The sequence below is a fragment of the Podarcis bocagei genome (genome assembly GCF_964188305.1).
Source record: "Podarcis bocagei genome assembly, chromosome: 5".
NCBI lineage: Eukaryota > Metazoa > Chordata > Lepidosauria > Squamata > Lacertidae > Podarcis > Podarcis bocagei.
In genome coordinates this window covers 2830236-2856378 of record NC_138129.1, presented here as the reverse complement: position 1 = coordinate 2856378, position 26143 = coordinate 2830236, and the positions used below count along the sequence as shown (strand labels likewise).

General features: G+C 46.0%; 1 protein-coding gene across 1 annotated transcript; it reads left to right on the top strand.

Annotated features, from left to right (window-relative positions):
* Nucleotides 1-2409: 2409 nt before the first annotated feature.
* On the top strand, nt 2410-20291 carry LOC308588237 (uncharacterized protein). The gene is made up of 12 exons (XM_081196667.1): nt 2410-2425; nt 5421-5505; nt 6704-6770; nt 7508-7587; nt 8969-9157; nt 10288-10344; nt 11178-11324; nt 11435-11502; nt 14523-14550; nt 15962-16037; nt 16745-16824; nt 19458-20291. The coding sequence occupies exons 2-12, from the start codon at nt 5455-5457 to the stop codon at nt 19488-19490; spliced, it is 876 nt and encodes a 291-aa protein (XP_081052793.1). The 5' UTR covers nt 2410-2425; nt 5421-5454; the 3' UTR covers nt 19491-20291.
* Nucleotides 20292-26143: the final 5852 nt, after the last annotated feature.

Here is a 26143-nt window from a genome sequence, read left to right as displayed (position 1 = left end):
GCAGACTGCGGTGTCTTTAGGATGATTTGGTCTTATTTACACATATATACAACCTGAGCATAGGAGGGAGGGGTTCACAGCACGGACAACCCAACAAATCTTACTTTTCCATTAGTCATAGCTTTGGATCCAGCACAGAGCAAGCTGGTCTCCAGCTTCCAGCCTGCTTCCTGCTCAGCTCAGACCCCAAAATCCTTCTCCTACCTAGCAGCCAGGTGAGGTGTGGGGAATGCCCACCCATTAGCCTGGAGAGCCCCATCACTTAGCAGCAGCTCTTGCAGCTTGGCTCATTCTTTTGGGATGCTCATGAGGCCCAGGCAAGGCCATTGTCTTACACAGAAAATCGCCTGACCAGTTCAGCAACAGAGTCCTCTATTAGATTCTAAGTCTCAATGGGTCCCAGACCCCAAGAATTGGAAGAAGCAGTGGGGAGGAGGGGAGGGTTAGGTTGAATTTGGGAAATAAAATAATATATGGGACAGCAAAGGATATAATAGATTCTTATAGAATAGTAATATATTGTAACCAGAATAGAAGTTCAAAAGCGGAAGTAAATGTATTTTTAGTATTTTCATTATTATTATTTCTTATTGGTAGAAGGCAATGTTAACTTAGACTTCTTTGTTTTGCTGTCTGTATGGTAATTTTCTTAAGTCAATAATAAAAAAAAAGAATTGGAAGGACTCCGGGCACCATCCAGACAGAGCCCCAAACCTACAACAATATTATATGTGGCTCCCATTCAGTTTAATAGGCCTCCTCCAAGAAAATGTCCCAGTGGATTGCGCTTTTATCCTTGGGGCATAAGGCAGGTAAAACCCGAAGTTTCAGGCACATTCCCACGTGTCGCTCCTCACATAGACTGGGCCCCTATCTGAGCTTGTTCCCTTTGCAGGCTGAAGGTGGAGACCCCGTATCTCCCAGCTGTCGAAATAGCCATGCGATCCAATGATTCCTTCAACATCCATCTCAGTGTGCAATTCGGGATCTACTTTGAATAGTGAGTTCCTTGTAAGCATCTTCATTTTAGGAAACAGCCTTGAGGAACAAGAGTATGGGAACTCTCTAAGTCTGTGGAATTTGGGAGAAGGAGGAACCCAGCAATCTGTTCCTTAAGGATGCAGGATTCCATCCTCTCAGCTCAAAGGGGCTCCACACAGTCTGAGCAACTTTGAATGCCTTCCCATTGATCTCTGCAAACTAATCTAGGAACCTTTGTTTGCTGAAGACTGAGGCAGAAATATTCCAAATTAATGTGTAAGTGTAGGGACATTCACTTCTAGCTCCCACCCCCTCACGCCCAGTATGTTTGTAATTTAGGCTGATATTACCTACACTGTGCTACTTCACCAGTGATAAGCCCCAACTGGTGTCTTATGCAAAATGATTAATGCGAGGTTGTCTTTTGGTTTATAGTAATGTTCTACTGGAATTTGATTTGAACATACAAAAAAGTTTTTAAAATCACTAAATTAGAAAAATAATAATCAAGCATTCTCCCCTTTTGTAAGATTTTTGTCTTGAATATATATATACACCGTGTATGCAGGTTTTGGTGTTTTCGGGTATCTTACACGGGAAGATACCCGAAAACACCAAAACCTGCATTCCTGTACCCGTGAAAATCTACGAAAGCACATACACCGTATATATATATATATATATATATATATATATATATATATATATATCTCACCTATGCTTTACTGGGTTGCTTATCTTGCCCAGACCTTAGAGACAGTGGCTTCTCCATCTTATATTATTTGTCCTAATGAACTAAGTGCAATAAATGAGAAATCTAATATATAAATGCAAGTGAGATCTTGTGCCATTTGGATGGAAATCTCCAAAGCTGCAGACTAAAATCAATGGAAAACCAAGACAAGCATGATGTTGCGCTTTTAATTCTGTTGGGAGCCACCCAGAGTGGCTGGGGAAACCCAGCCAGATGGGTGGGGTATAAATTATTATTATTATTAATCAAGTAATGAGTGGAACATTATTGCCAGCTTCAAGGAAAGGCTGTCTTTTGGCCCAGATTCTTGGGAGTGCTGGGCTTGGGTTGGGAAAGTTCAAATCCCTAATTGGCCCTGAAGTTCAAGATGATGGACAGCCATCCGTCAGGGATTCCTTAGCTGTCCTTCCTGCATTGCAGCGCTGGACGCTTGGGTTTTCTTCTATGATTCCTACATTTTGTCTCCCAGGCTATGCTCACCAGGCTTCTGCAAGGCTAAAACTATTATCACTCTGAGTCTCCAAGTTGCAATAAATTATCTCTTTCCTTTTCCCCGGATGCCTTCAGCAAAGACGTTGAGATTCAAGTGACAAAGAATTTCTCCGCTGTTGCTAATGGAAGCAGCGGTGGATTCCGCCTCCAGAGCTGCCACTCCTGTGCTGGGATATCGCACATCAAAACCTGGTACAAGTAAATATCCATCTGAGAGCATGGACCAGATTCTGGGGCAGGGAAAGGAGGGACACAGACATATTGGTCATTTGGGGCTCAGCATGGCAGGTAAAGGCACGAAACGGGAGTCCTCTCCAGGCATTTTGCTGGAGGGTTAGTCTGCAAACATTATGTCTCAAGGGAGCTTGAATCTGCACCCTGCTGAGGTTTTCCTGGGTATGGAATAGCCCTGCTAGTAAATCCTACCCAATTTCCCATGGGAAATGGAGGGCCATTGCAACCAGTTCAACCAGTGCCGGATTTATGTATAAGCTAAACAAGCTATAGCTTAGGGCCCCACTCTCTCGGGGGCTCCCCAAAAATTAAAGGGGGAAAAACCTGGATGTACATTTCCAAAATCTAAGATAGAAAACAAATAAAATAAAACCTACCTACAGCAACAGTGTTTTGTGCTGTGTCGGTTCCTATAATGTAATGGGCCCCGCCTGCCAGCCTACTCCCTAAAAACAGTGACAATTTGTGGTTGGCAAAGGACAGCTGGACATAAAAAGAGTCCCATTACCTTCAGTGGCTTAGGGTCTCATCAAACCTAAATCCTGTGGGAATGTTCAGGGATAATAGCCTTTCCAACTTGTGTTAACAAGTTCCACAATTTAGCAGAGTAACATTCCCCTTTTTAAACTCACAGCGGATGCGTTGCTAAGGCTTGCTAAAGCCTCTATAATAACTGTTCTGGTATTTCCCCCTTATTCCCCATAAAAGATAAGACACAGTCTTCTATAAAAGTATAATAAGGTTTGCTCACACATCATTCTGTTCACAATAGGCTCCCAGAAGGCAAACTTAGCATACACCTGGAAACTATCTCATAAGGAGCCAGTCCCTCTGTCCTCTCTTGGCTGGAGGCCAAGAGAGCATCTTTGGCTAAGCAGATGTTACTTCTTCGAAGCATGTAGTCAAAGAGAGAGAGAGATGGCTGCCCTGCCCTGTGATTTTGTGGTTACCTGCACAGGTGAGGCCACACCCACCTCTAGTCACATGCAGATGAGTCTGTCCCAGCCCAGAAGGAAACAGGAAGTTTTCCTGCTGGCTGGACAAACATTCCTCCCCATGTGTAAACATGTTCCCTCTAGGAATATTGTACTTGACTGCTCTTGTGTTTCACATCCCACAAATCCGGCCCGGAGTTCAACCGTAATGACTGGATGCAGAATGACTCCAACAGCTAAAACCCCTAAATACTTGCTAATACAGTGGTGCCTCGGGTTACATACGCTTCAAGTTACAGACGCTTCAGGTTACAGACTCCACTAACCCAGAAATAGTACTTCGGGTTAAGAACTTTGCTTTAGGATGAGAACAGAAATCGTGCTTCGGCGGTGCGGCAGCAGCAGGAGGCCCCATTAGCTAAAGCGGTGCTTCAGGTTAAGAACAGTTTCAGGTTAAGAACGGACCTCCGGAATGAATTAAGTACTTAACGCGAGGTACCACTGTACTTGGTGCCACTGGGAATAATATCTGGAATAACAGAATTATATAACTGCAGAGTCCATAACCACCTTATGCTTTTAAGCTGTAGTCCCAGGCCCGTCCTGTTGTTGTTGTTGTTTAGTCGTTTAGTCGTGTCCGACTCTTCGTGACCCCATGGACCAGAACACGCCAGGCACCCCTGTCCTCCACTACCTCCCGCAGTTTGGTCAAACCCATGCTGGTAACCTCGAAAACACTATCCAACCATCTTGTCCTCTGTCGCCCCCTTCTCCTTGTGCCCTCCATCTTTCCCAGCATCAGTGTCTTCTCCAGGGAGTCTTCTCTTCTCATGAGGTGGCCAAAGTACTGGAGCCTCAGCTTCACGATCTGTCCTTCCAGTGAGCACTCAGGGCTGATTTCCTTAAGAATGGATGCGTTTGATCTTCTTGCAGTCCATGGGACTCTCAAGAGTCTTCTCCAGCACCATAATTCAAAAGCATCAATTCTTCGGCGATCAGCCTTCTTTATGGTCCAGCTCTCACTTCCATACATCACTACTGGGAAAACCATGGCTTTAACTATACGGACCTTTGTTGGCAAGGTGACATCTCTACTTCTCAAGATGCTGTCTAGGCCTGTCATTGCCCTTCTCCCAAGAAGCAGGCGTCTTTTAATTTCGTGGCTGCTGTCACCATCTGCAGTGATCATGGAGCCCAAGAAAGTAAAATCTCTCACTACCTCCATTTCTTCCCCTTCTATTTGCCAGGAGGTGATGGGACCAGTGGCCATGATCTTTGTTTTTTTGATGTTGAGCTTCAGACCATATTTTGCGCTCTCCTCTTTCACCCTCATTAAAAGGTTCTTTAATTCCTCCTCACTTTCTGCCATCAAGGTTGTGTCATCTGCATATCTGAGGTTGTTGATATTTCTTCCAGCAATCTTAATTCCAGCTTGGGATGCATCCAGCCCAGCCTTTCGCATTATGTATTCTGCATATAAATTAAATAAGCAGGGAGACAAAATACAGCCTTGTCGTACTCCTTTCCCAATTTTGAACCAATCAGTTGTTCCATATCCAGTTCTAACTGTAGCTTCTTGTCCCACATAGAGATTTCTCAGGAGACAGATGAGGTGATCAGGCACTCCCATTTCAGGCCCGTCCTAAGAACTCACAAAAGGCAATTTGTCCCCTACCCTTTCGTTCATTGCATTTCACCCTCGGACTATGGTGCTTCTCCTTCATCTGTGGTACTTGGCCCTTCATTTGATTTGCAGACAACTGCTCTATTACCATTTATTTTTATTTATGTACTGCTCTATCACCGCAGGTCTCAGGGCAGTTCACAAGATAAAATCACAATATAAAAGCACAGAATACACATTCAAAATAAAAACAAAAGCAATAACCCAATAACCCAATAACCCCCTCCCAACACATTTAAAAAAGGCATTGGATGTTAATCAGTCAAAGACCTGGTTAAAGAGGAACTCTTATCTTCTCCCAGCTTTTCTCATTTTTGCTACTGCCTTTATTTCCCTTCAGAACTGTCAAAGCATTGAAGGAAGGCGTCACACCGATGGTGAAAAAGTCCCTGGATAAAAATCTAGTTCCTGTTTTGGACGCAAACGTAGGTCTTACCTAGAGTATTCTTGGGTGGGGTTGTATTTGAAGTATGGGATGCGGGTGGTGGCGCTGTGGTCTAAACCACTGAGCCCCTTGGGCTTGCCGATCAGAAGGTTGGTGGTTCAAATCCACAGAACGGGGAGAGCTCCTGTTGCTCTGCCCCAGTTTCTGCCAACCTAGCAGTTCGAAATCATGCCAGTGCAAGTAGATAAATAGATACCACTGTGGCGGGAATGTAAACGGCGTTTCTGCACACTCTGGTTTCCGTCACGGTGTCCTGTAGCACCAGAAGCAGTTTAGTCTTGCTGGTCACATGACTCAGAAAGCTGTCTGTGGACAAACGCTGGCTCCCTTGGCCTGAAAGTGAGATGAGCGCCGCAATCCCACAGTCGCCTTTGACTGGATTTAACCATCCAGGGGTCCTTTACCTGTATTTGAAGTATTGGCTCAGAATATCTTCTGTTGGCGCAACTCCTTGTGGCACAAGGACTGGCACACATGCGGCACAAACAGAGATGAGGAAATCTGGCAGCTCTGGTGTGAAGGAGTCCCATTGTTGTAAGCCAGAAAATAGCGTATCTCCTGAGTTTACGCCAATAAAACTCAGAAACATGAGGAGTTAGGAGTCCAGTGTTGTTTACTGCAAAGCAATAGGTTGCAGTTGGATCGTGCCGCAAAACTGCAACCCTGCCCAGTGGTCCATAGTATTTCTAAAATTTCAAACAAAGCATTTCAATTTCCACCAATCATATACATCATTACGTCATTTCATGTTTAATACACATGTGCAATAAGCACTGGCAATTTCTGCCAGTGATTCCCACCATGTTCTGTTACATTGTGTTAGTGTGCATGTTGGAGACCTGTGTTACGTGTAGCCATTTGCACCATTTAGCAACTTATGTGTATCTTTGTTATTCACGTACTACTTTTATTTCTGCCCCAGTGGGTGGGCGGCGACTTGCAAAATCATCCGTTTCATAAAGTAGCAGGCTACCATAACTTCTCTACTAAAAGCACCCTCAAGGATTTACAGGGGTACACATTATCACATTTATTGTGGCCCTTTGGACCACTGCCACATTATGACTCATTAGCAGGCACTAATTGCCCTGCTAATTGCAAAGGCCACCCAAGACACCCCAATGCCTGCAGCTCCTATGACAGCAGCCTCCCCTTGCTCTGTGGCTTTTGTCTTGCAGGCCTGTGACCTCTTGCTATCGTCCCTTTCTGACTCCGGTGGTTTCTTGCTGAGCCTCCAGGACCTGGGTGAGTCCCTTCCTTTCTCCCTCAAGACTTTTTCTTCCAAAACAGAGAAGGGTTGAGTAGCTGTTCCTCGCCTCCACCTCCCAGGCCCCATGCTAGAAGATGCAGCGTTAGAAGGCTAATAAAATGAACCAGGAAGGAAGGGAAGTTGGTGGCAAATGGATAGTTTGCATTTGGTTAAATGTCCAATCTGTAAAACTGAAAGTGATAAATAATTTGAAACAAAACAAAATAAACATGGGGATTCATGCTGGGGTGTTTTTCACAATGGGCATCTGCAAAAAAAATCAGGGAAATCTGCCTCATGGTTGTTTGGTTGAAGAAAAACAAATGAAACATTATTTTTTTACCCTAATTTATCCACATTCCATTCCACTATTGTAGATTTCGGGAAAGCCAGCACTGTATCAAAAGGGTGTGTGCTTTTATTTTTATTGTTTTAGTTTCTTATTCGTTGCATTTATATTCCTCCTTTGAATCCAAGCAGCACAAGCTGGCTTGCGTAGTTCTCCACCTCCTCATTTAATCCCCGCAACAACCTGCAAGGTTGGACAGGTTCAGAGATGGTGACGGGCCCAAGGTCACCCAGTGAGCTTACGGCCAATGGGGATTTGAACCCAGGCCTCCCAGGTCTCCTCAAGGCCAGGAGAGCTGTGTGCTCAAGGGAGACATCCTCCAGGAGTCCTGCACCCACAACAATGAAGCCCTTTCTCCTTATCTCATTTTTGCCTTTTGTGCAGTTGACTTGTCACCTGCCGGGATCCAGTATTCTCTCCAGAGCTTCCAAATACAAGACGATGTTCTCATCCTCGACCTGGGCGTAAGTACCAAGCATTGCCTACAGGGGATGGGATCCTGCTTGTTCAGAAAGAGTTCAACGAGGGGACCTAGTAGCGCAAAGCACTGGCAACCGTTCATGGGATTTGTTAGATTTGTGTTAGCTATTACAGCCTTTCTCAACCTGTGGGTCCCAGATGTTGTTGAACTACAACTCCCATCACCCCTAGCTAGCAAGGCCAGAGCTCAGGGATGATGGGAGTTGTAGTCCAACAACATCTGGGGACCCACAAGTTGAGAACCACTGTATTACGTAATTAGAAGGAGGACTGTATCAGTTCAGCACCAGATAGTAATCTTCTTTACGAGACCATAGATGTAAAGATTTGAGGCAATGTCCTAGGAGTCATTTGGTATCAGAACAAGTTGCTCAAGGAAGTTAATAGAATCGTAGAGTTGGAAGGGACCCAACTGGACCTTTGCAATGTAGCTATGTGGAACCTCAAAATCATCAGGCTTCATCCCCCTCTGGTGGGGTGGCCTAACCTGCAAATTACAGTGGTACCTCGAGTTATGAACGCCTCAGGTTACAAACGCTTCAGGTTACAAACTCCGCTAACCTGGAAGAGTTACCTCGAGTTGAGAACTTTGCCCAAGGATGAGAACGGGAATCATGTGCCGGTGGCACAGCGGCAGCAAGAGGTCCCATTAGTGAAAGCACGCCTCTAGTTCAGAACAGTTTCAGGTTAAGAACGGACCTCCAGAATGAATTAAGTTCGTAACTAGAGGTACCACTGTACATCCAATTCTGGCAGGAAAGGAAAGTTTCTCTTGAAGGAAATCAAAATTTAAAGAAGCCCTGTTCTAACCCCCCTGGAAGAACCTGTCTACAATTTGGCATGCTTAATCAACCCTGGACTGCCTCCTATGCTGGTGGATTTCATCCACTTTTGTGGAAATGGGGGGAATTATAGGCATTTTTTGGTGCAAATCCTGAGAGCGTACCCTTATGCTATGCCTGCCCTGGAGACCACCATCTCTCATAGACACCTCCTCTTCATAGCTTTGTGAAGGTCTGTCATAATGCCAACATTCAAGGTCACATGCATAGTGTCACAAATAAACATAGTATATCAACCACCTCTGAATATCAGTTTCTGGGGATTACAAGTGTGGTTGGCTCATCTCTTGATTTGGGGCTTAAAACAGGCATCTCATTGGCCAATGTGAGAAGAAGAGGTTAGGGGGCTAGGTGGGCCGTTGGCCTGATCCAGCAAGCTCTTCTGGTTTTCTTATGTAAGCACGTTGGCTCTAGCCGGGGCATCAACAGTGCTATAAGTAACAGGGAAAAGGCCGTTTGAAGACATTACTGGTGTTCAAGAGATGCATGAGAAACACACAAGTCCTGCGGCTGCTGCTTTCAGCTCTCTGCAGGAGAAGGAGAAGCAGAGGGCAGAGCAGAAGGCAGGATTGCTGACCTCTTGAAGTCTCTTCCTGCAATGCAAGATGGAGCTCTTGCGGACGTTGCCATGACGAAAAACCAGCTGGAGCAGAACTTTAACCAGCTCTTATACCCCTTTGAGCCCTTCATTGTGGACAAAGATCACAGAATGGTGAGTAGCGTTGTCTGTTGTAGCTGCATCTGGTTCTTTCCACTGCCCTTGGCCCTGTAGGGCAGGCATATCCAACTTCCAAAAGACAGCGATCTAAAGGGACCCCTGACCATTAGGTCCAGTCGTGACCGACTCTGGAGTTGCGGTGCTCATCTCGCTTTATTGGCCGAGGGAGCCGGCGTACAGCTTCCGGGTCATGTGGCCAACATGACTAAGCCACTTCTGGCAAACCAGAGCAGTGCACGGAAACGCTGTTTACCTTCCCGCCAGAGCGGTACCTATTTATCTAATTGCACTTTGACGTGCTCTCGAACTGCTAGGTTGGCAGGAGCAGGGACCGAGCAACGGGAGCTCACCCCGTCGTGGGGATTCAAACCGCCAACCTTCTGATCTCACACTGAGAGCCAGTGTGGTGTAGTGGTTAAGAGCGGTAGTCTCGTAATCTGGTGAACCGGGTTTGCGTCTCCGCTCCTCCACATGCAGCTCTGGGTGACCTTGGACCAGTCACACTTCTCTGAAGTCTCTCAGCCCCACTCACCTCACAGAGTGTTTGTTGTGGGGGAGGAAGGGAAAGGAGATTGTGAGCAGCTTTGAGACTCCTTTGGGTAGTGATAAAGCAGGGTATCAAATCCAAACTCCTCTTCTTCTTCTGATCGGCAAGCCCTAGGCTCGGTGGTTTAACCCACAGCGCCACCCGCATCCCTTAGACAGCGATCTACTTCCACTATAAATAAACTGGCAGTGATCTACCCATTGGATTGACCAGAGTTGTTGAAGTTTTTTTTTGGGGGGGATGAGCAAAAATTGTTGACTGCAGACACCCCTGCTGTGGGGCAAACTCTGGGCCCATGCAAGACTTAAATACACATTGCATCTCCTCCTCACTCAGAACTGCTTGAAATGGCTTTGAATTTCTTCTAACACTAATCCAACACATGGATGTTCTTGTTTTCAGAGGGGGTTTTAAATAGCAAGTTAGCTCACGAGATAGTAAGGCCAAAGTGTGGCTCAGCCAAATGGAGATTAGTTTAGCTGAGGGGAAGGACAGTCAACAGAATGGTGAAGAATGAAAGTCCACTTCTCTGCTCTGACCTTCTCCATTGATTTCTCATTCCATGTACATCTCCCAGGGCTACTGCCTGTTGGAAAGTGTTTTGCCTGCGCTTCCAGGGCACGTTTCTTATGAAGTGAGTACATTGCATTAGTACAGCTCAGCTTTTAAACATGGTTTTCCCTTCTGAAATTTCTTTGTCTTTTTTTAAAATGATTTTTAATGAAGCTTTCTCATATAAATGAGAAATGCATAATAAGAAACAAAAACAGGCATAAGAAATCTTGTGAACTTAGTCTTGGGACTCCCTCTTGATGCTCCCACAAACAAATCAAAGCAACCAGGCAACACGAAGACAGGTAAGATGGAGAAACAGCAACCGGGAAGACCAAAGGAGGTAATTTATAAATTTTTGAGTTCAAGATCAAAAGTGTTTAGGTATAATACCAGTCTGTAATGGATGATGAGGATCTTGGGGTGTGTGGGGACAACTGCTCACTGTTGTCACAAAACAGATTCAACAAATGGAAGTTGTCATCTCTGCATTAGGAAATGCGATTAAATTTTCCCCATTCCTTATTAAACTTTTGGTCTTCCTGATTTCTGAATCTTCCAGTCATTTTAGCCATTTCAGCATAATCCATCAATTTATAACTTATCTTAAAAACCACTGTAAACAGCTAAAAGCTTTAGTAGGATTAGAATATCACTTGTAGTTTAATGGTGAATTTTGGGTACAATGGAGAGATAAAAAGATCAGGATTATTATAAAAGATGCAGGAGGAAATGATTAACAGTCGGATCCACAAAAGGGAGGAGGGAAGTCCAAGAGATTCCTTGGAATCTAGTTTTTAATGTTGTATGTTGGATATGTGGCTGTAAAAATTCAATCTGAAAAACCAAATAAATAAATTTCTAAAAAATAAATAAAGACTGATTTATATTTCCATTTAAACTGCGTCTCTGCAGGAGCTGAACGACTACCTGGCGAACATAACGGCTCGTGGACAACCTAAATTCCATGGGGCCTATGGTAATTTTTATGTGATCCATCCATTAAAGATGGAGGTGTTCAATACCAAGGAAATGGAGGTCGCCATATGGACTCTGACTGATGTGAGTTCCAGTCTGGGGAGTCTTCTGGAGGAGAACATTTTTGGTCCATCAGCACCGTCTCCCTCCACTGAATGGACCTTCTCTTGTTTTCTCTCTCCCTCTAATGGCAGGCTTACTGTTTACCAGCTGATATTTTTATTACAGACAACAAGCTGAAGCTCTCGTTAACTCTAGACAGGTAACAAACACCCTGACGCCCTATTCAGCGTCATTGCCTCTTGACGTACTTGATAGAACTTATTGCTTGCATGTGCGGGATGATAGAAGCAAAAGGTTGCATGCCGGTAGATACTGCTGCTGCTGCTGCTGCTGTTGTTTAATTTATATACCAATTAATTACCAGGATGGTTTCTATGTGATTTACAAGTATAAGAGCAATCAGAAAACACACATAACTGAAGTACGCACTACAACAATTCCATCAAAACAATAAAGCATGCTAGTCAAAACAGTACAATATACTGCTTAACACCGTCATTTCTAAGCAGTGTGCCGTAAGATTTCCTCTTCTGAAATCTCAAATAAAATCAGTTAAGATTGAACATAAAGACAGAAGCCCCAATTAAAATGGGGCGCTTTGCTCACGTGAGTCGAGTGGCAGGAGCCAAAGGCTGCGAGTAGTTGGAGATGACGGTTTTCATCCATAGATGAGAATAATAATGAAGTAATACCAATGAGACGGAAACATGGAAGGTGCCTAAAGAAGCCAGGGTGGCTATCTAAAGAACTTTTAACTGAATTAAGATTAAAAAAGGATGTGTACAAAAAATGGAAAAGGGGGGAAACCACCAAAGAGGAATTCAAACAAATAGCCAGCACGTGTAGACACAAAGTCAGAAAAGCTAAAGCACAGAATGAACTCAGGCTTGCTAGAGAGGTTAAAAGCAACAAAAAAGGCTTTTATGGGTATGTTCGTAGCAAAAGGAAGAACAAAGAAACAGTGGGGTCACTCAGAGGAGAAGATGGTGAAATGCAAACAGGGGACACAGAAAGGGATGAACTCCTCAATGCCTTCTTTGCCTCAGTCTTCTCTGATAAAGAAAACAATGCCCGACCTGAAGAATTTGGAGCAAATGATTCAGCAAAGGAAACACAGCCCAGAATAACTAAGGAGACAGTACAAGAATATTTGGCTAGTTTAGATGTATTCAAGTCTCCAGGGCCAGATGAACTGCATCCAAGAGTATTAAAAGAACTGGCAGATGTGATCTCAGAACCACTGGCAGTCATCTTCGAGAAATCCTGGAGAACAGGCGAAGTCCCGGCAGACTGGAGGAGGGCAAATGTTGTCCCTATTTTCAAAAAGGGGAAAAGAGAGGACCCAAATAATTACCGCCCAGTCAGTCTGACATCAATAGCAGGGAAGATTCTGGAGCAGATCATTAAGCAAACAGTCTGTGAGCACCTAGAAAGGAATGCTGTGATCACCAATAGTCAGCATGGATTTCTGAAAAATAAGTCATGTCAGACTAACCTGATCTCATTTTTTGACAGAATTACAAGCCTGGTAGATGAAGGGAACTCAGTGGATATAGCCTACCTTGATTTCAGTAAGGCATTTGACAAGGTGCCCCATGATATTCTTGTAAAGAAGCTGGTAAAATGCGGTCTTGACTCTGCTACCACTCAGTGGATTTGTAACTGGCTGACTGACCGAACCCAAAGGGTGCTCATCAATGGTTCCTCTTCATCCTGGAGAAGAGTGACTAGTGGGGTGCCACAGGGTTCTGTCTTGGGCCCGGTCTTATTCAACATCTTTATCAACGACTTGGATGATGGACTCAAGGGCATCCTGATCAAATTTGCAGATGACACCAAACTGGGAGGGGTGGCTAACACCCCAGAGGACAGGATCACACTTCAAAACGACCTTGACAGATTAGAGAACTGGGCAAAAACAAACAAAATGAATTTTAACAGGGAGAAATGTAAAGTATTGCACTTGGGCAAAAAAAATGAGAGGCACAAATACAAGATGGGTGACACCTGGCTTGAGAGCAGTACATGTGAAAAGGATCTAGGAGTCTTGGTTGACCACAAACTTGACATGAGCCAACAGTGTGACGCGGCAGCTAAAAAAGCCAATGCAATTCTGGGCTGCATCAATAGGAGTATAGCATCTAGATCAAGGGAAGTAATAGTGCCACTGTATTCTGCTCTGGTCAGACCACACCTGGAGTATTGTGTCCAGTTCTGGGCACCACAATTCAAGAAGGACACTGACAAACTGGAACGTGTCCAGAGGAGGGCAACCAAAATGGTCAAAGGCCTGGAAACGATGCCTTATGAGGAACGGCTAAGGGAGCTGGGCATGTTTAGCCTGGAGAAGAGGAGGTTAAGGGGTGATATGATAGCCATGTTCAAATATATAAAAGGATGTCACATAGAGGAGGGAGAAAGGTTGTTTTCTGCTGCTCCAGAGAAGCGGACACGGAGCAATGGATCCAAACTACAAGAAAGAAGATTCCACCTAAACATTAGGAAGAACTTCCTGACAGTAAGAGCTGTTCGACAGTGGAATTTGCTGCCAAGGAGTGTGGTGGAGTCTCCTACTTTGGAGGTCTTTAAGCAGAGGCTTGACAACCATATGTCAGGAGTGCTCTGATGGTGTTTCCTGCTTGGCAGGGGGTTGGACTCGATGGCCCTTGTGGTCTCTTCCAACTCTATGATTCTATGATTCTATGATTCTATGATTCTAATTCAAGGCCTTGAAGGGTTGTTAGAAAAGTGGAGCGCAAGGGGCACAGCACACAACTCTCTTCTGAAACAGAAGACTCTGGTCAGGGGCCTCAGGAGGAAGAGCCGAGGGGCCCCGCCGCCTCCCAGGATGGGCCACCCAAGGCACTCGCCTCACCATGCCTAGTGGTAGGAGCAGCTCTGCCCCATGTCCTGCTCTCCTATATCAGGGGCAACCAGGATACAGGTCACGTTTTGCAGGGCACAGTGCAGACTGGTGGGCTCAGATGGGCACTGGAAGATAGTTGTTGCTAAGAGTCCAAGCTCAGATTTTTTTCCCCTGTTGCGAAGCAGCCTGGGATCTTCGGATGAAGGGTGGTATATATATTTAATTAATAGATATGGATTTTTGACCCTTGATGGGAAGCTTCAGATTCGGGGGCGGGGGGAATCACGCGCAATGCAGTTGACGGGGATCTTGTGCTAAGCCACTTCTAACAAGCATTTCCTTTTTCCTTGCAGTGGATTTCTGGACATGGAAGGCAAGAACGTAAGCTCCACCTATTCCACCTATTCTAATACATTCTGTCGTATAGCAAGATCAGTTTCTTCAGCCCTGTTTTGCTTGACCTTCCTCACAGTCCCTCTTCAGAGAATCACGGCAAAGGCCATGATTGGGCTTAAAAGCTTCTAAGTGTCTTGCCCAAGACACTCAGCCAGTTCATGGCCAAGCAGGGATTTGAACTCAGGACTTCATTTTTTTAAAAAATAAAATATTTATTAAATTTTTTTGAAATATAACAGTAAAAATGAAAAAGAAAAAAGAAAAATACAAAATAAAAACAGTTAAAAACATACATTTTTTTTTTTACTTATTTTCTTTTAGCTTATTTCCCGGACCTCCTCATACCTCCCTTTTTTGTATTCCACTTCAATTTATTGGTTCAGCAAATCCTTACCATTAGATTTTAACCCATTTATAACCCTTTTTTCATATTCTCTTAAATCATTACAGCTGGAAACCCCTTAGTTGCTATCCAACATCATTCTATCATTCATTAATTTTACAATATTTCTGTAGATAGTCTTTTAATTTCTTCCAGTCAGGACTTCAGAGGCTGACTTGTCTGCTCTTTCCACCCGCTGGTGCTGCTTCTGTTCAGTCTAAGGTTTTGTTCATGGGTGATGTCAGGATTTGCAGTGGCCGACAGTTATGTTCTGGGCCCAGTGCCTTGGCTGCTCCTGGCCTAGCTCAAAGGAATTGAAATATACTCGGAGTTGAGTGTAGATTTCATGCTCTTCATTCAGCTCATAGTAATGAGGAATGGAAGTTCCCCTGAAATATACATTATACATTATATTTACACAATGGGCCCCACATGATTGGCTAATTCTGGGATTCTCCTGTAGGCCAATCAGGTTGCGGATTCATTTCTACCTGGAGCTGGATTGGGTGGCTCCTGTGGACCAATCAGACTGCTGCATTCTGGATCCTATTGTTCTAGGACCAATCAGACTGCTGCATTCTGAATCCTATTGTTCTAGGACCAATTAGACTGCTGCATTTTGGATCCTATTCAACTCAGTACATAACAGGAATGTTCTCCCTAACTACAGTATATTTACTTATTTGTTAAATTGTGTATTTGTTAAATTTATATCCCTCCACTCCTCCCAAAGAGCTCAGGGTGGCAAACACATCTGGGATAAAAACAGGTATGGCTTTGCAGGAGGGGTTTGCAGGAGGAGAAGGTGACGCTCTTCCCAAGGCACCACAACTGATTAATGGGAAGGAGGGAGGTGTCAAAAGGATTGTCCATCTCTGGAGCAAAGTGCCTTGAGATGGCTCTTCATGCTGACTCTCCATTGAAGTCACATGGATTATGGTACTGTTGGACCTGGTGAGACGCCTCCCTTTCCATGCTGCTTCCTTGCATTGCTGATCACATCTCTTCTTCTAGAGGGCCCGGCTCCACGGAAGTGCATACGACGCTGTGGAAACGCTGGAGCAGGTGCTGTACCAAGAGAGTCCGTTGGGTAAGAGTTGTGGGGTACCGAGGTGACGTTGACTCAGGTACAGTCACAGCCTTGATCACTTTTGAGGTTTCCTTCCAAGCCATCGCTTCAGCCCCAAACCACAAAGCTTGCTTGTTGGGTAGCACCGATGGTTGAACTGAAGCCTTCATCTGATCCTCAGTTCAGCCAAGCTCTCTGGAGGAACATCCCTTTGTGGCTGTGTAGAAGCCCTAAGGGATGTGGGTGGTGCTGTGGTCTAAACCAGTGAGCCTAGGGCTTACTGATCAGAAGGTCGGCGGTTCGAATCCCCGCAATGACGGGGTGAGCTCCCATTGCTCGGTCCCTGCTCCTGCCAACCTAGCAGTTCGAAAGCACGTCAAAGTGCAAGTAGATAAATAGGTACCGCTCCTGCGGGAAGGGAAATGGCGTTTCCATGCGCTGCTGTGGTTCGCCAGAAGCGGCTTAGTCATGCTGGCCACATGACCCGGAAGCTGTCTGTGGACAAAGGCCGGCTCGTTCTGCCTATAGAGTGAGATGAGCGCTGCAACCCTAAAGTCATCTGCGACTGGACCTCACGGTCAGGGGTACCTTTACTTTTACCTAGAAGCCCTAATGTCAAGGAGAGAGGAACGTGGTACTACCCACCCCTCCTCAATCTGGCCTAGTGACATGAACCAGGATGCCTTCTGTTGACCCAAATTGGTGCATGTTGTGTTTCTTCTCTCCAGATTACCTGCAGCAGGAGCTCCCCTTGCCACTGGTTCCAGACATTGGCGAAGTGATGAAGATGGAAGATACGTCCTATGATGTGAGCCTTTGGCATTTAATCCAGGTTCAGGATGCAGGCTTTGACCGATGCAGCCCTGGAGGGTCTTAAGGGGCAGGAATAACCATACTTTAGAGGTCCCAGGCCCTAAGGAAGTCAGACTATCCTCCACCAGGGCCAGGGCCTTTTCAGTGATGGCTCCGACCTGGTGGAATGCTCTCTCCCATGAGACCAGGGCCCTTCAGGATTTAACCTCCTTCTGTCGAGCCTGTAAGACAGAGCTATTCCACCTGGCCTTTAATTTGAATTCAGCCTGATCTTTTATTTCCCTTCTCTTCCTTCCCCCTCCCCTTTTATGAACATCACCCGCTCTGAGACCCCACAGCCAGCGGCGTAGCATGAGTCGTCAGCACCCGGGGCAACGCAAGTAATTTGCGCCCCCTAACCCGGGGCAAGGCACGTAATTTGCGCCCCACCCCCACCCCCTAACCTGCGAGTTGCCGCTGGCGCTGCTGCCCAAACGACGCCGCTTGCCCGGAGGAGGAGGGGGGCAGAGAGGCGAGGAAAATGCAACGGCCCAGCAGCTGCAGCAGCAGCGGTGGAGGCGGGGCTGTGAGGAGGGGCTGCCTGGCGCGTCCTCCGCGGCGAGTGCTGAGAGCCGCTGCCTGCCGGGCGCCTTCAGCCAGGCGCTGCGAGACATGCGGCTCTGCTACAGGCTGCGCCCAAGGCTCTTCGGCGACTCCGGAGGCAGCGAGCGCACCCCCCCAGATGTTGCGCCCGGTGCGGCTTGCACCCCTTGCACCCCCCACGCTACGCCACTGCCCACAGCTAATTCTCTCCTAGTCTCCTCGCTGGCCCAAGTAGGACCAATTCAGCCAGCTAGCCCTGGGGATTATCTCATGCTTATTTCCCCTAAATTGATTTTTGAATTTTATTGTTATTCATGTTTTTATACTGTATTTTATGCTGCTTTTACAATTAAGTGTTATAAATCTGTTGTTAGCTGCCCTGAGCCCGGTTTTTCAACCAGGAAGGGCGGAGTATAAATAAAAATTTATATAACTTATATTTATAGGAAAAGCCCTGGAGTGCCGCAGGGGACTTTCCGCAAAGTCTCAGAGTGCAGCTCCCTGCCGCAGTTCAGCAGAGCAGGCGCTCTATATAGGAAGCCCTGATGGCAAGGCAAACAGGCGGCAAGAGATGAGTTGTTGCGCAAGTGTGCAAGGGGGAACCCACAGCCAGACCAACAGGCAGCAGGAAAGGGTCTGCTGAAAAGAGGGAGAGGGGGAGATTTGGGGTGCAGGGGTGGTATTCTCCTGAAGCAATGGCCTTTGCAGGGGCAAGGCAAAGGCACCTTGGACATCTGAGGCTGGAGACCTCCGTAGGAGAAGGGGCAAGGTCCTATTTTAGCAGCAACCAGGAGTTGCAATTCTATCAGGCTTGCTAGCTAAACCTTCCCCAGGGTCTGCCCGCCCTGCTTCGCCATCTGAGGTGAAACAGAAAAGTCACCACCACCACCACTGATGCCCTCCCCCAAAGCCTTGCTAACAGAGTTGTATGGCTGTGGTGGCAGCTTTCAGTGAGATCTTGTTAATAATAATAATAATAATAATAATAATAATAATAATAATAATAATAATAATAATTTATTATTTATACCCTGCCCATCTGGCTGGGTTTTCCCAGCCATTCTGGGCGGCTTCCAACAAAGTATTAAAATACAGTAGTCTGTTAAACATTAAAAGCTTCCCTAAACAGGGCTGCCTTCAGATGTCTTCTAAAATTCTGGTAGTTGTTCTTCTCTTTGACATCTGGTGGGAGGGTGTTCCACAGGGCAGGTGCCACTACCGAGAAGGCCCTCTGCCTGCTTCCCTGTAACTTGGCTTCTCGCAATGAGGGAACCGCCAGAAGGCCCTCGGCGTTGGACCTCAGTGTCCAGGTAGAACGATGTGGGTGCAGATGCTCCTTCAGGTATACTGGACCGAGATCTTGCTGGAAGTCGTCTCCATGCGACCCTGCTGGCAGCAACCCTGCCCCGTGGAACTCTGCTGCCTGAGGCAGCTGCTTCCATCTTCCTCATGGGCAGCCCGGCCCTGAGCTTCACTCAGCTGAGTTGATTCATTTAAAGGAGTCCACTTTGCTTTAAAAGGCATAAACTCCGGTGGAGTCACGAAGACTGTGGTTCCCCTAGGACAGGGGACTCTTCTCAGCCAGCAAGCCACAAACCCTTGTGTCTAACTTTCTGGGGAGGGGGGTTGCACATACCACTGGTTATGGGTGAGGCCAGAACCAGGAGAAGGTCTAGGCATGGTTGTGACGCTTAACTTTACACGGTCAGCTAGTTTGCAGCCATGCAGAAGGCCAGAGGTTTGGACACGCCTTTCCCCTCTACCCAGGACAGTGTGAGGCATGGCCAGGATTCAAGAGCACCCACTAGCCCACAGAAAAGGCCTCAGGAGGGCATGGAAGAGGGCAAGAGAAGGCTGCGGGGGCACCAGGGGAAAGGAGGGGATCTCAGCAGGGTCCTGTGGCTCCAGGGGGCAGAGGGTGGAAGGCCGCTGGGAAGGGCTCAAAAAGCAGAGTTGGAGGAGAGAAGTCTTTGGCATTGGGAGAAAACATCACACTCCGGGAGTCGGATGGGCACATTTTGAACTCTTCCTTTTCCTTCGCTATAGGAATTCCTCTTGGTTTCTATAATCGCAAAGTAAAGATGTCCTCTGGGGTCCTGCTTGAAAACCAAGAAGCCAGAATCGTCTCTCACCACTTCCCTTCCCTTTGGGGCCATTTCCTTCAGCAGCACCAACCAGCAGCAGAAAATGGTGCTGCCTCCAAATTTGGAAAGCCTAGGATTTCTATAGCAAAGGCCTGCCTTAGGATTTAAATTGCTTAAAAGGTCTGTGTTGAGGCAAGAGGCAATGGGCAGTGCAAGGTGGGAGCCACACACGGGGTCCTGAATGCTCTTCTTGGTGAAACAGCACCCATCGATTTGACTGGAGCTTCCTTGAAAGTGCTTTCAAGTGGTTAGTGTCCAGTGCGAAGAAAGTCGTATTTCCCATTGTATCAATCCCTCTTAATGGATGAAATGAGCATGGAGGTCTCCAGATCTCCTTCGATACTCCAACCACCACTTAGCAGGTGCTTGCCCAGTTTTATAAGAATTTAAGGTCTCAGATATATAAATTAAATGTTCATAAATTTACAAGGCAAACACATACATAAGTATGTAAACCACGTGTCTGAAATAGTACAGGAGAACAACCCTGAAACCATTTTGACTCTCCCAAGTTGACCTCAAATGTTTCTCTGCAAGGAGGAAGGAAATGGGAAAGCCTCTCCATTGTCTTTTGCTTACCTGTCTTAAGAGCACATTTGTGTATGAATAGGGTGAGCCTGTGACCTGGATTCAGGAATTAAAGTATTTACCATCACAAAAGAATGGCCAGGCTGCCCAGGTAAAACAACCAGTGACCATTGTCAGGTATCCTAGCAGGCAGGAATTCTGTTGTAGACCGCCTCCTTCTGTGATCAAAAATAAAAAAATTCCTTCCAGTAGCACCTTAAAGACCAAGTTAGTTCTTGGTATGAGCTTTCGTGTGCATGCACACTTCTTCAGATACACAGTGTGCATGCACACGAAAGCTCATACCTAAAACTAACTTAGTTGGTCTTTAAGGTGCTACTGGAAGGATTTTTTTTATTTTTGACTATGGCAGACCAACACGGCTACCTATCTCCTTCTGTGATGCATGTATGATGTTTTGGGGGTGGTCTTGAGCTACAGGGTGGGCAATTTCAAAAGTCTCTAGTCTGCACACCATTGTTCTGGGTTCCTCCTCCTCCTTTCCTGCGTGTGAGGGGAGCACCCTGTTGCAACAGATCAATAAAGATCAGGCTTACGAGCTGCTTTGCTTCTCAGTATTCTCTGGTTGGCCTCTGTTATTTTCTCCTACCGATAGGGAACCTACTCTATATGGGCTCTTGGGTACCCCAATAAGCAAAAAGGAGCAGGTTTTGTTTACAACACCAGCAAAATATATTGTCTACTGCTATTGTCTCACTCCTCCTCCTCCTCCTCCTCCTCCTCCTCCTCCTCCTCCTCCTCCTTCTTCTTCTTCTGTGATTATGAAGGGCACAGCAACAATTAACAATAATCTGTCACCCCTAACATCAGCTTTGCTACTACATGAAGGTTTACATCAAGGAAGCCCTCTGCATTAATAAACACTTTGCTTCTCTTGCATTTAGAATCATAGAATCCTAGAGTTGGAAGAGACCACAAGGGCCATCGAGTCCAACCCCCTGCCAAGCAGGAAACACCATCAGAGCACTCCTGACATATGGTTGTCAAGCCTCTGCTTAAAGACCTCCAAAGTAGGAGACTCCACCACACTCCTTGGCAGCAAATTCCACTGTCAAACAGCTCTTACGGTCAGGAAGTTCTTCCTAATGTTTAGGTGGAATCTTCTTTCTTGTAGTTTGGCTCCATTGCTCCGTGTCCGCTTCTCTGGAGCAGCAGAAAACAACCTTTCTCCCTCCTCTATGTGACATCTTTTTATATATTTGAACATGGCAATCATATCACCCCTTAACCTCCTCTTCTCCAGGCTAAACATGCCCAGCTCCCTTAGCTGTTCCTCATAAGGCATCGTTTCCAGGCCTTTGACCATTTTTGGCCTTTGACCATTTTGGTTGCCCTCCTCTGCACACGTTCCAGTTTGTCAGTGTCCTTCTTGAACTGTGGTGCCCAGAACTTGTATTTGTATGGTTGTATCTTCCCATTTTTGTATCTTTCCCAGTAGTCATGTATGGAAGTGAGAGCTGGACCATAAAGAAGGCTGATTGTCAAAGAATGGATGCTTTTGAATTCTGGTGCTGGAGGAGACTCTTGAGGGTCCCATGGACTGCAAGAAGATCCAACCTCTCCATTCTGAAGGAAATCAGCCCTGAGTGCTCACTGGAAGGACAGATCCTGAAGCTGAGGCTCCAAGACTTTGGCCACCTCATGAGAAGAGAAGACTCCCTGGAAAAGACCCTGATGTTGGGAAAGATGGAGGGCACAAGGAGAAGGGGACGACAGAGGACGAGATGGTGGGACAGTGTTCTCGAAGCTACAAACATGAGTTTGACCAAACTGCGGGAGGCAGTGGAAGACAGGAGGGCCTGGTGTGCTCTGGTCCCGGGGGGAACAAAGAGGCGGACACGACTGAACAACTAAACAACAACAACAACATCTTCCCATTACTTCCCAAATTAGTATTCTGGTAGAGAGGGAGACCCAAATGCCTGCCAGATAAATACTAAACTCCCAAGCACCTAAATCTGCTGCTTTATACTTCTCTGCACTCGTTCATGCATGCACTCTGGTGCCCTGGCATTTTAGATCTTGATGTCAAAAGTCAGTGCGCACAATGTGGGGCAAGTTACACTGGCGTAAGCTTACAGAGGGGAACTCAGGCCCTGCAAAGTTGTTCATTCCCTGGGGTTCCTCACACTGAACTGAATGGGAAACAACAGAGAAAGGAGAGGGTTGCTGGGAAGGGAGAGAAGCAAGTATTGAGCCCTGAAATTTGAGGGGAATGAATTCTTCATGGTTAAGCTACTGGGGTGCTGGGATGGGGAGTAGAAATTATGCAGAGCAATGATCAGTGTAAAGAGATCTTCTGGGTACTGCCAGGGACTCCAGCTTTCTCACTGGGGAACTTGCAAATGAAATTAAATCCAGTGTGCAATCGTCTCAAAACTCAAGTCATGTTGCAGAATTAAAAGTGTTTACTGGTTTTCCTCTGTGAGTCAGCCAAAATAAGGAGGTGCCTAAATTAGGATAGAGCAGCACTTTCCAAATTTTGCTAGTGTGTCGGCTGCAGTGTGGAGGTGTGTTGGGTCTTGCTGGACCAACCAGCCATTTTACCTTAGTAGAATTACACTGGTGCAACCCAGACCTTGGCAGCAGCAGGAAGGGAAAAGGCTGTTTCATTTGCTATGTTGCTCCTTCCTTTGCCAAATGCATCTGCAAATGCCGCTTTTTTGAGGAAAGTTGCTTGCTTGCTGTTCCTTGAAAAGCCACCCAGCAGTCAGTCTGGCCCAATATCTCCACCTTGGCTCTGGGCCCTCCCACCTGCTGGCTGTGGGGAGACCAAAATGGGGGGCATCTCTCAGGAACTCCCTACAAATGGTGGGATGAAGGGGCTGCCCATGAAATGGGGGGGTCTCTGCCTGTGCCAAAGGGACCCCCTTGGCCAAGGGCTCCTTCTCACCTGGAGGTATCTTGCAACCCCCATGAGTCACCTAGTCAACAGGTGTGGAGAAAGTCCTCTTTTCAAGGAAGGGAGGACTAGAATTAAGGGGGGGCTGAATATGCAGACATTAATACACAGCCGTCCTTTGAAATTTACACACTCCCCAGTTTTTGCAGTGCAGTCCTCTGGCCAAGAAATTTGTACAAGTAGATAGATATTAAGATAAAGTGAAAATAACCCAGGAAAGCATGTTATGGGAGGAGAAATTGCTTTGCAAAACTGTCCATGTTAGGAAGAATTGCACGCAACCATGTGTGTATCCGGAGAAATGTACACTGAACTGTTGATGGATTTCCCTGGGGACTTCTCCCCCCCGGATCCCGAAAGCAGGGAAATGAGAAACAGAGAAATGGGCATCAGGTTCTCTCCTTCCTCCTTCCGGCTCCGAGTCCTGCGATTCTGAGCAGCCATCACTGGGGTTGGGGCTCAGGTGCGAGATGAGGGCAAATGCACCTCCTTCTCCTCAGGGAGGAGCTGCCAAGGGACTCCTTTTCCCGGCAGCGCCTGATCCTGGCCTCTCCCCTCCTCTCTCTGGCCTCTCTGATAGGATTCCTGCCTTGGGATCCCTTCTAACTCTCCTCTGGCCAGAGAAGGAAGCCTCTGAGCTTAGTCTGAGGGGAAACAGATCCCCCCCTGTTGTGTATTGAGTCAAAGGATTTTATATCTGTATTATGATTGTCTGTATTTGCATTAGGGTAAAGTAACTGCCTTTTGGTACCAGAGGGTACAGCTACTATTGGTTCATTTAAGCTGCTGTATTTGGATCCTCTGTCTTATTGGTTCCCTCCAAAAGGCAGAACTGTGATTGCCTGATATTGTTCCCTCCAAAATGTATCCTTTCTTGCTAGTTCCCTGTCCCCATAAATGTAGCTTTCCTCTCCCCAGTCTTTAGTCTTGTTGCTTTAATAAAGAAGTGTTACTAGAGAACTGTCTCCAGCATGTTATATCAAGAGAGCTGAAATCACAAACCCCACGTCACAACACCCCCCCTTCTGTTCTGTAGGGGAGGGACCCGCCTCGCAGGGCTGGTTTTGGCTGCCTCCGGCTTCTCTGAGCAGCCCCAAACTTGGCTTTTCCGGAAGGCGGGTGGGACCCACAAACCTCCCCAACCTCCTTCCATCTCCTCCAGGGAACTGGCGGCTTCCCCCACCATTTTCAGATTTTATCCCCCAGAAACCAACCCAGATGTGAGGAGACATGTTTCAAGAGCTGTTCCCAAACCATCAGTTGCTTCGGCTCCTCCAGCGCCTGACCCTTCCCTCAGCCAGGCTCCGGAGGCCAGAACATAAGTGGGCAGAAGTTCCCCCAGGTTTCCTCTTAATTTCTCCAAAATGTTTTCCTGCTCTGCTCAGTCAAACTCTCCCTCATTCTTTAAAGAGTCCACAATCGGCGGTTTCCTCATCCCTCATTTCTGAGTAAATCTCCCTCAGGAGATCCTTCTTTCTGGCCTCATCCAGAAGCTCTGAATTTGGTTCTCTCAAAACTGAACAAAAATGCTTCTATATCATCTCCTTTTTGAAATTTTGCTTGTTCCACTGAGGTAACTTCCCCACTTCTCTGTGGAACCAGTCCTTCTGCTCTAAGCTCTATTTTTTGCAATTTAAGATTATACATTTCTTTTTCATGTTCTGCCCCTTTCTCTCCCTTTCTCTGTCAGCAGCCTGTATTTTCGCTAACTGAATCGGCTTGTTCTTGTTCTGCTTGTATTTTGACCTTTCTCTCTCTTTCTTTCTTTCTTTCTTTCTTTCTTTCTTTCTTTCTTTCTTTCTTTCTTTCTTTATCTTCTGCCTGTATTTCAGCTAACAGAATCTGTTTTTCTGCTTCTATTCTGCTTTCCATTTCAAGTTCTATCTCCTGACCAGAATTTCCCTCAGAAATCGCTCCTTCAGACTGAGCTTCTCCCTGACTGCCTCCTCTTGCCCTGGAGCTTTATGAGGAGGTGCCATTTCCTGACAGGAATTTCCCCTCACCAAAGTATAACACACTTTCTTCTACTTTGGGAATTTTATTTCCTATCAAAATGCTCCACCAATTGCAGCGAGCCCAGTCTTAACCGCTGCTTAATTTTAGGAAGAAAAACTCTCCGATATTGGAAGCTTAGGGAGATGTTTAACAGATGAAAGAATTTATTTTACAGAACAAAGTTGGTAAATCAAACGGTGTGGCAGGAGATAGAAATCTTTCAAGGAACAGTTATCTTATTTATATATCTATATTAAACCCAGTGGATGTTACAGGCTTCCTAACAAGGTGCTTCTCCATCCTCTGTTTTTTGATATCCTGGAATATTCCTTTGTTCCTTGAGGTAACTTCCCCACTTCTCTGTGGAACCAGCAATTCTGCTCTAAACTCTATTTCTTGCATTTTAAGATTATACATTTCTTGTTCTTGGTCTGCCTCTCTCTCCCTTTCTCTGTCACCTGCTTGTATTTTGAATAACTGAATCTGCTGTTCTACTCAAAGCCTGGCTTGTTCTTCTTCTGCTTGATTTTGGCCTCTTTTTCTTTATCTTCTGCCTGTATTTCGGCTAACAGAATCTGTTTTTCTGCTTCTGTTCTGCTTTCCATTTCAAGTTTGATCTTTCTAAGTTCAAACTCCTGACCAGAATTTCCCTCAGAAGTCTCTGCTTCTGACTGAGCTTCTCCTCTTGCCTCTGGCTGCCATTTCCTGACAGGAATTTTCCCTCACAGAAATCTAAAACACTTTCTTCTGCTGGTGGGATTTTCTTTCCTATTGTGACGCTCCACCAGTTGTGGAGAGCTCCATCTTCATTTTTTTCTGAATAAAATTCTCTGATACTTGGAGACTTAGGGAGATAGTTTAACAGCTGAAAGAATTTATTTTACAGAACAAAGCTGGTAAATTGAAAGGTGTGTCAGGAGACAGAAATCTTTCAAGGAACAGTTATTTTATATATATATATATATATATATATATATATATATATGTGTGTGTGTGTGTGTGTGTGTGTGTGTGTGTGTGTGTGTATGTATACACATATATATATGCGCGTTGTTCCCAGCCTTGGAATTACTAGTCAAGTAGCATGCAAGAAATGAAATAGC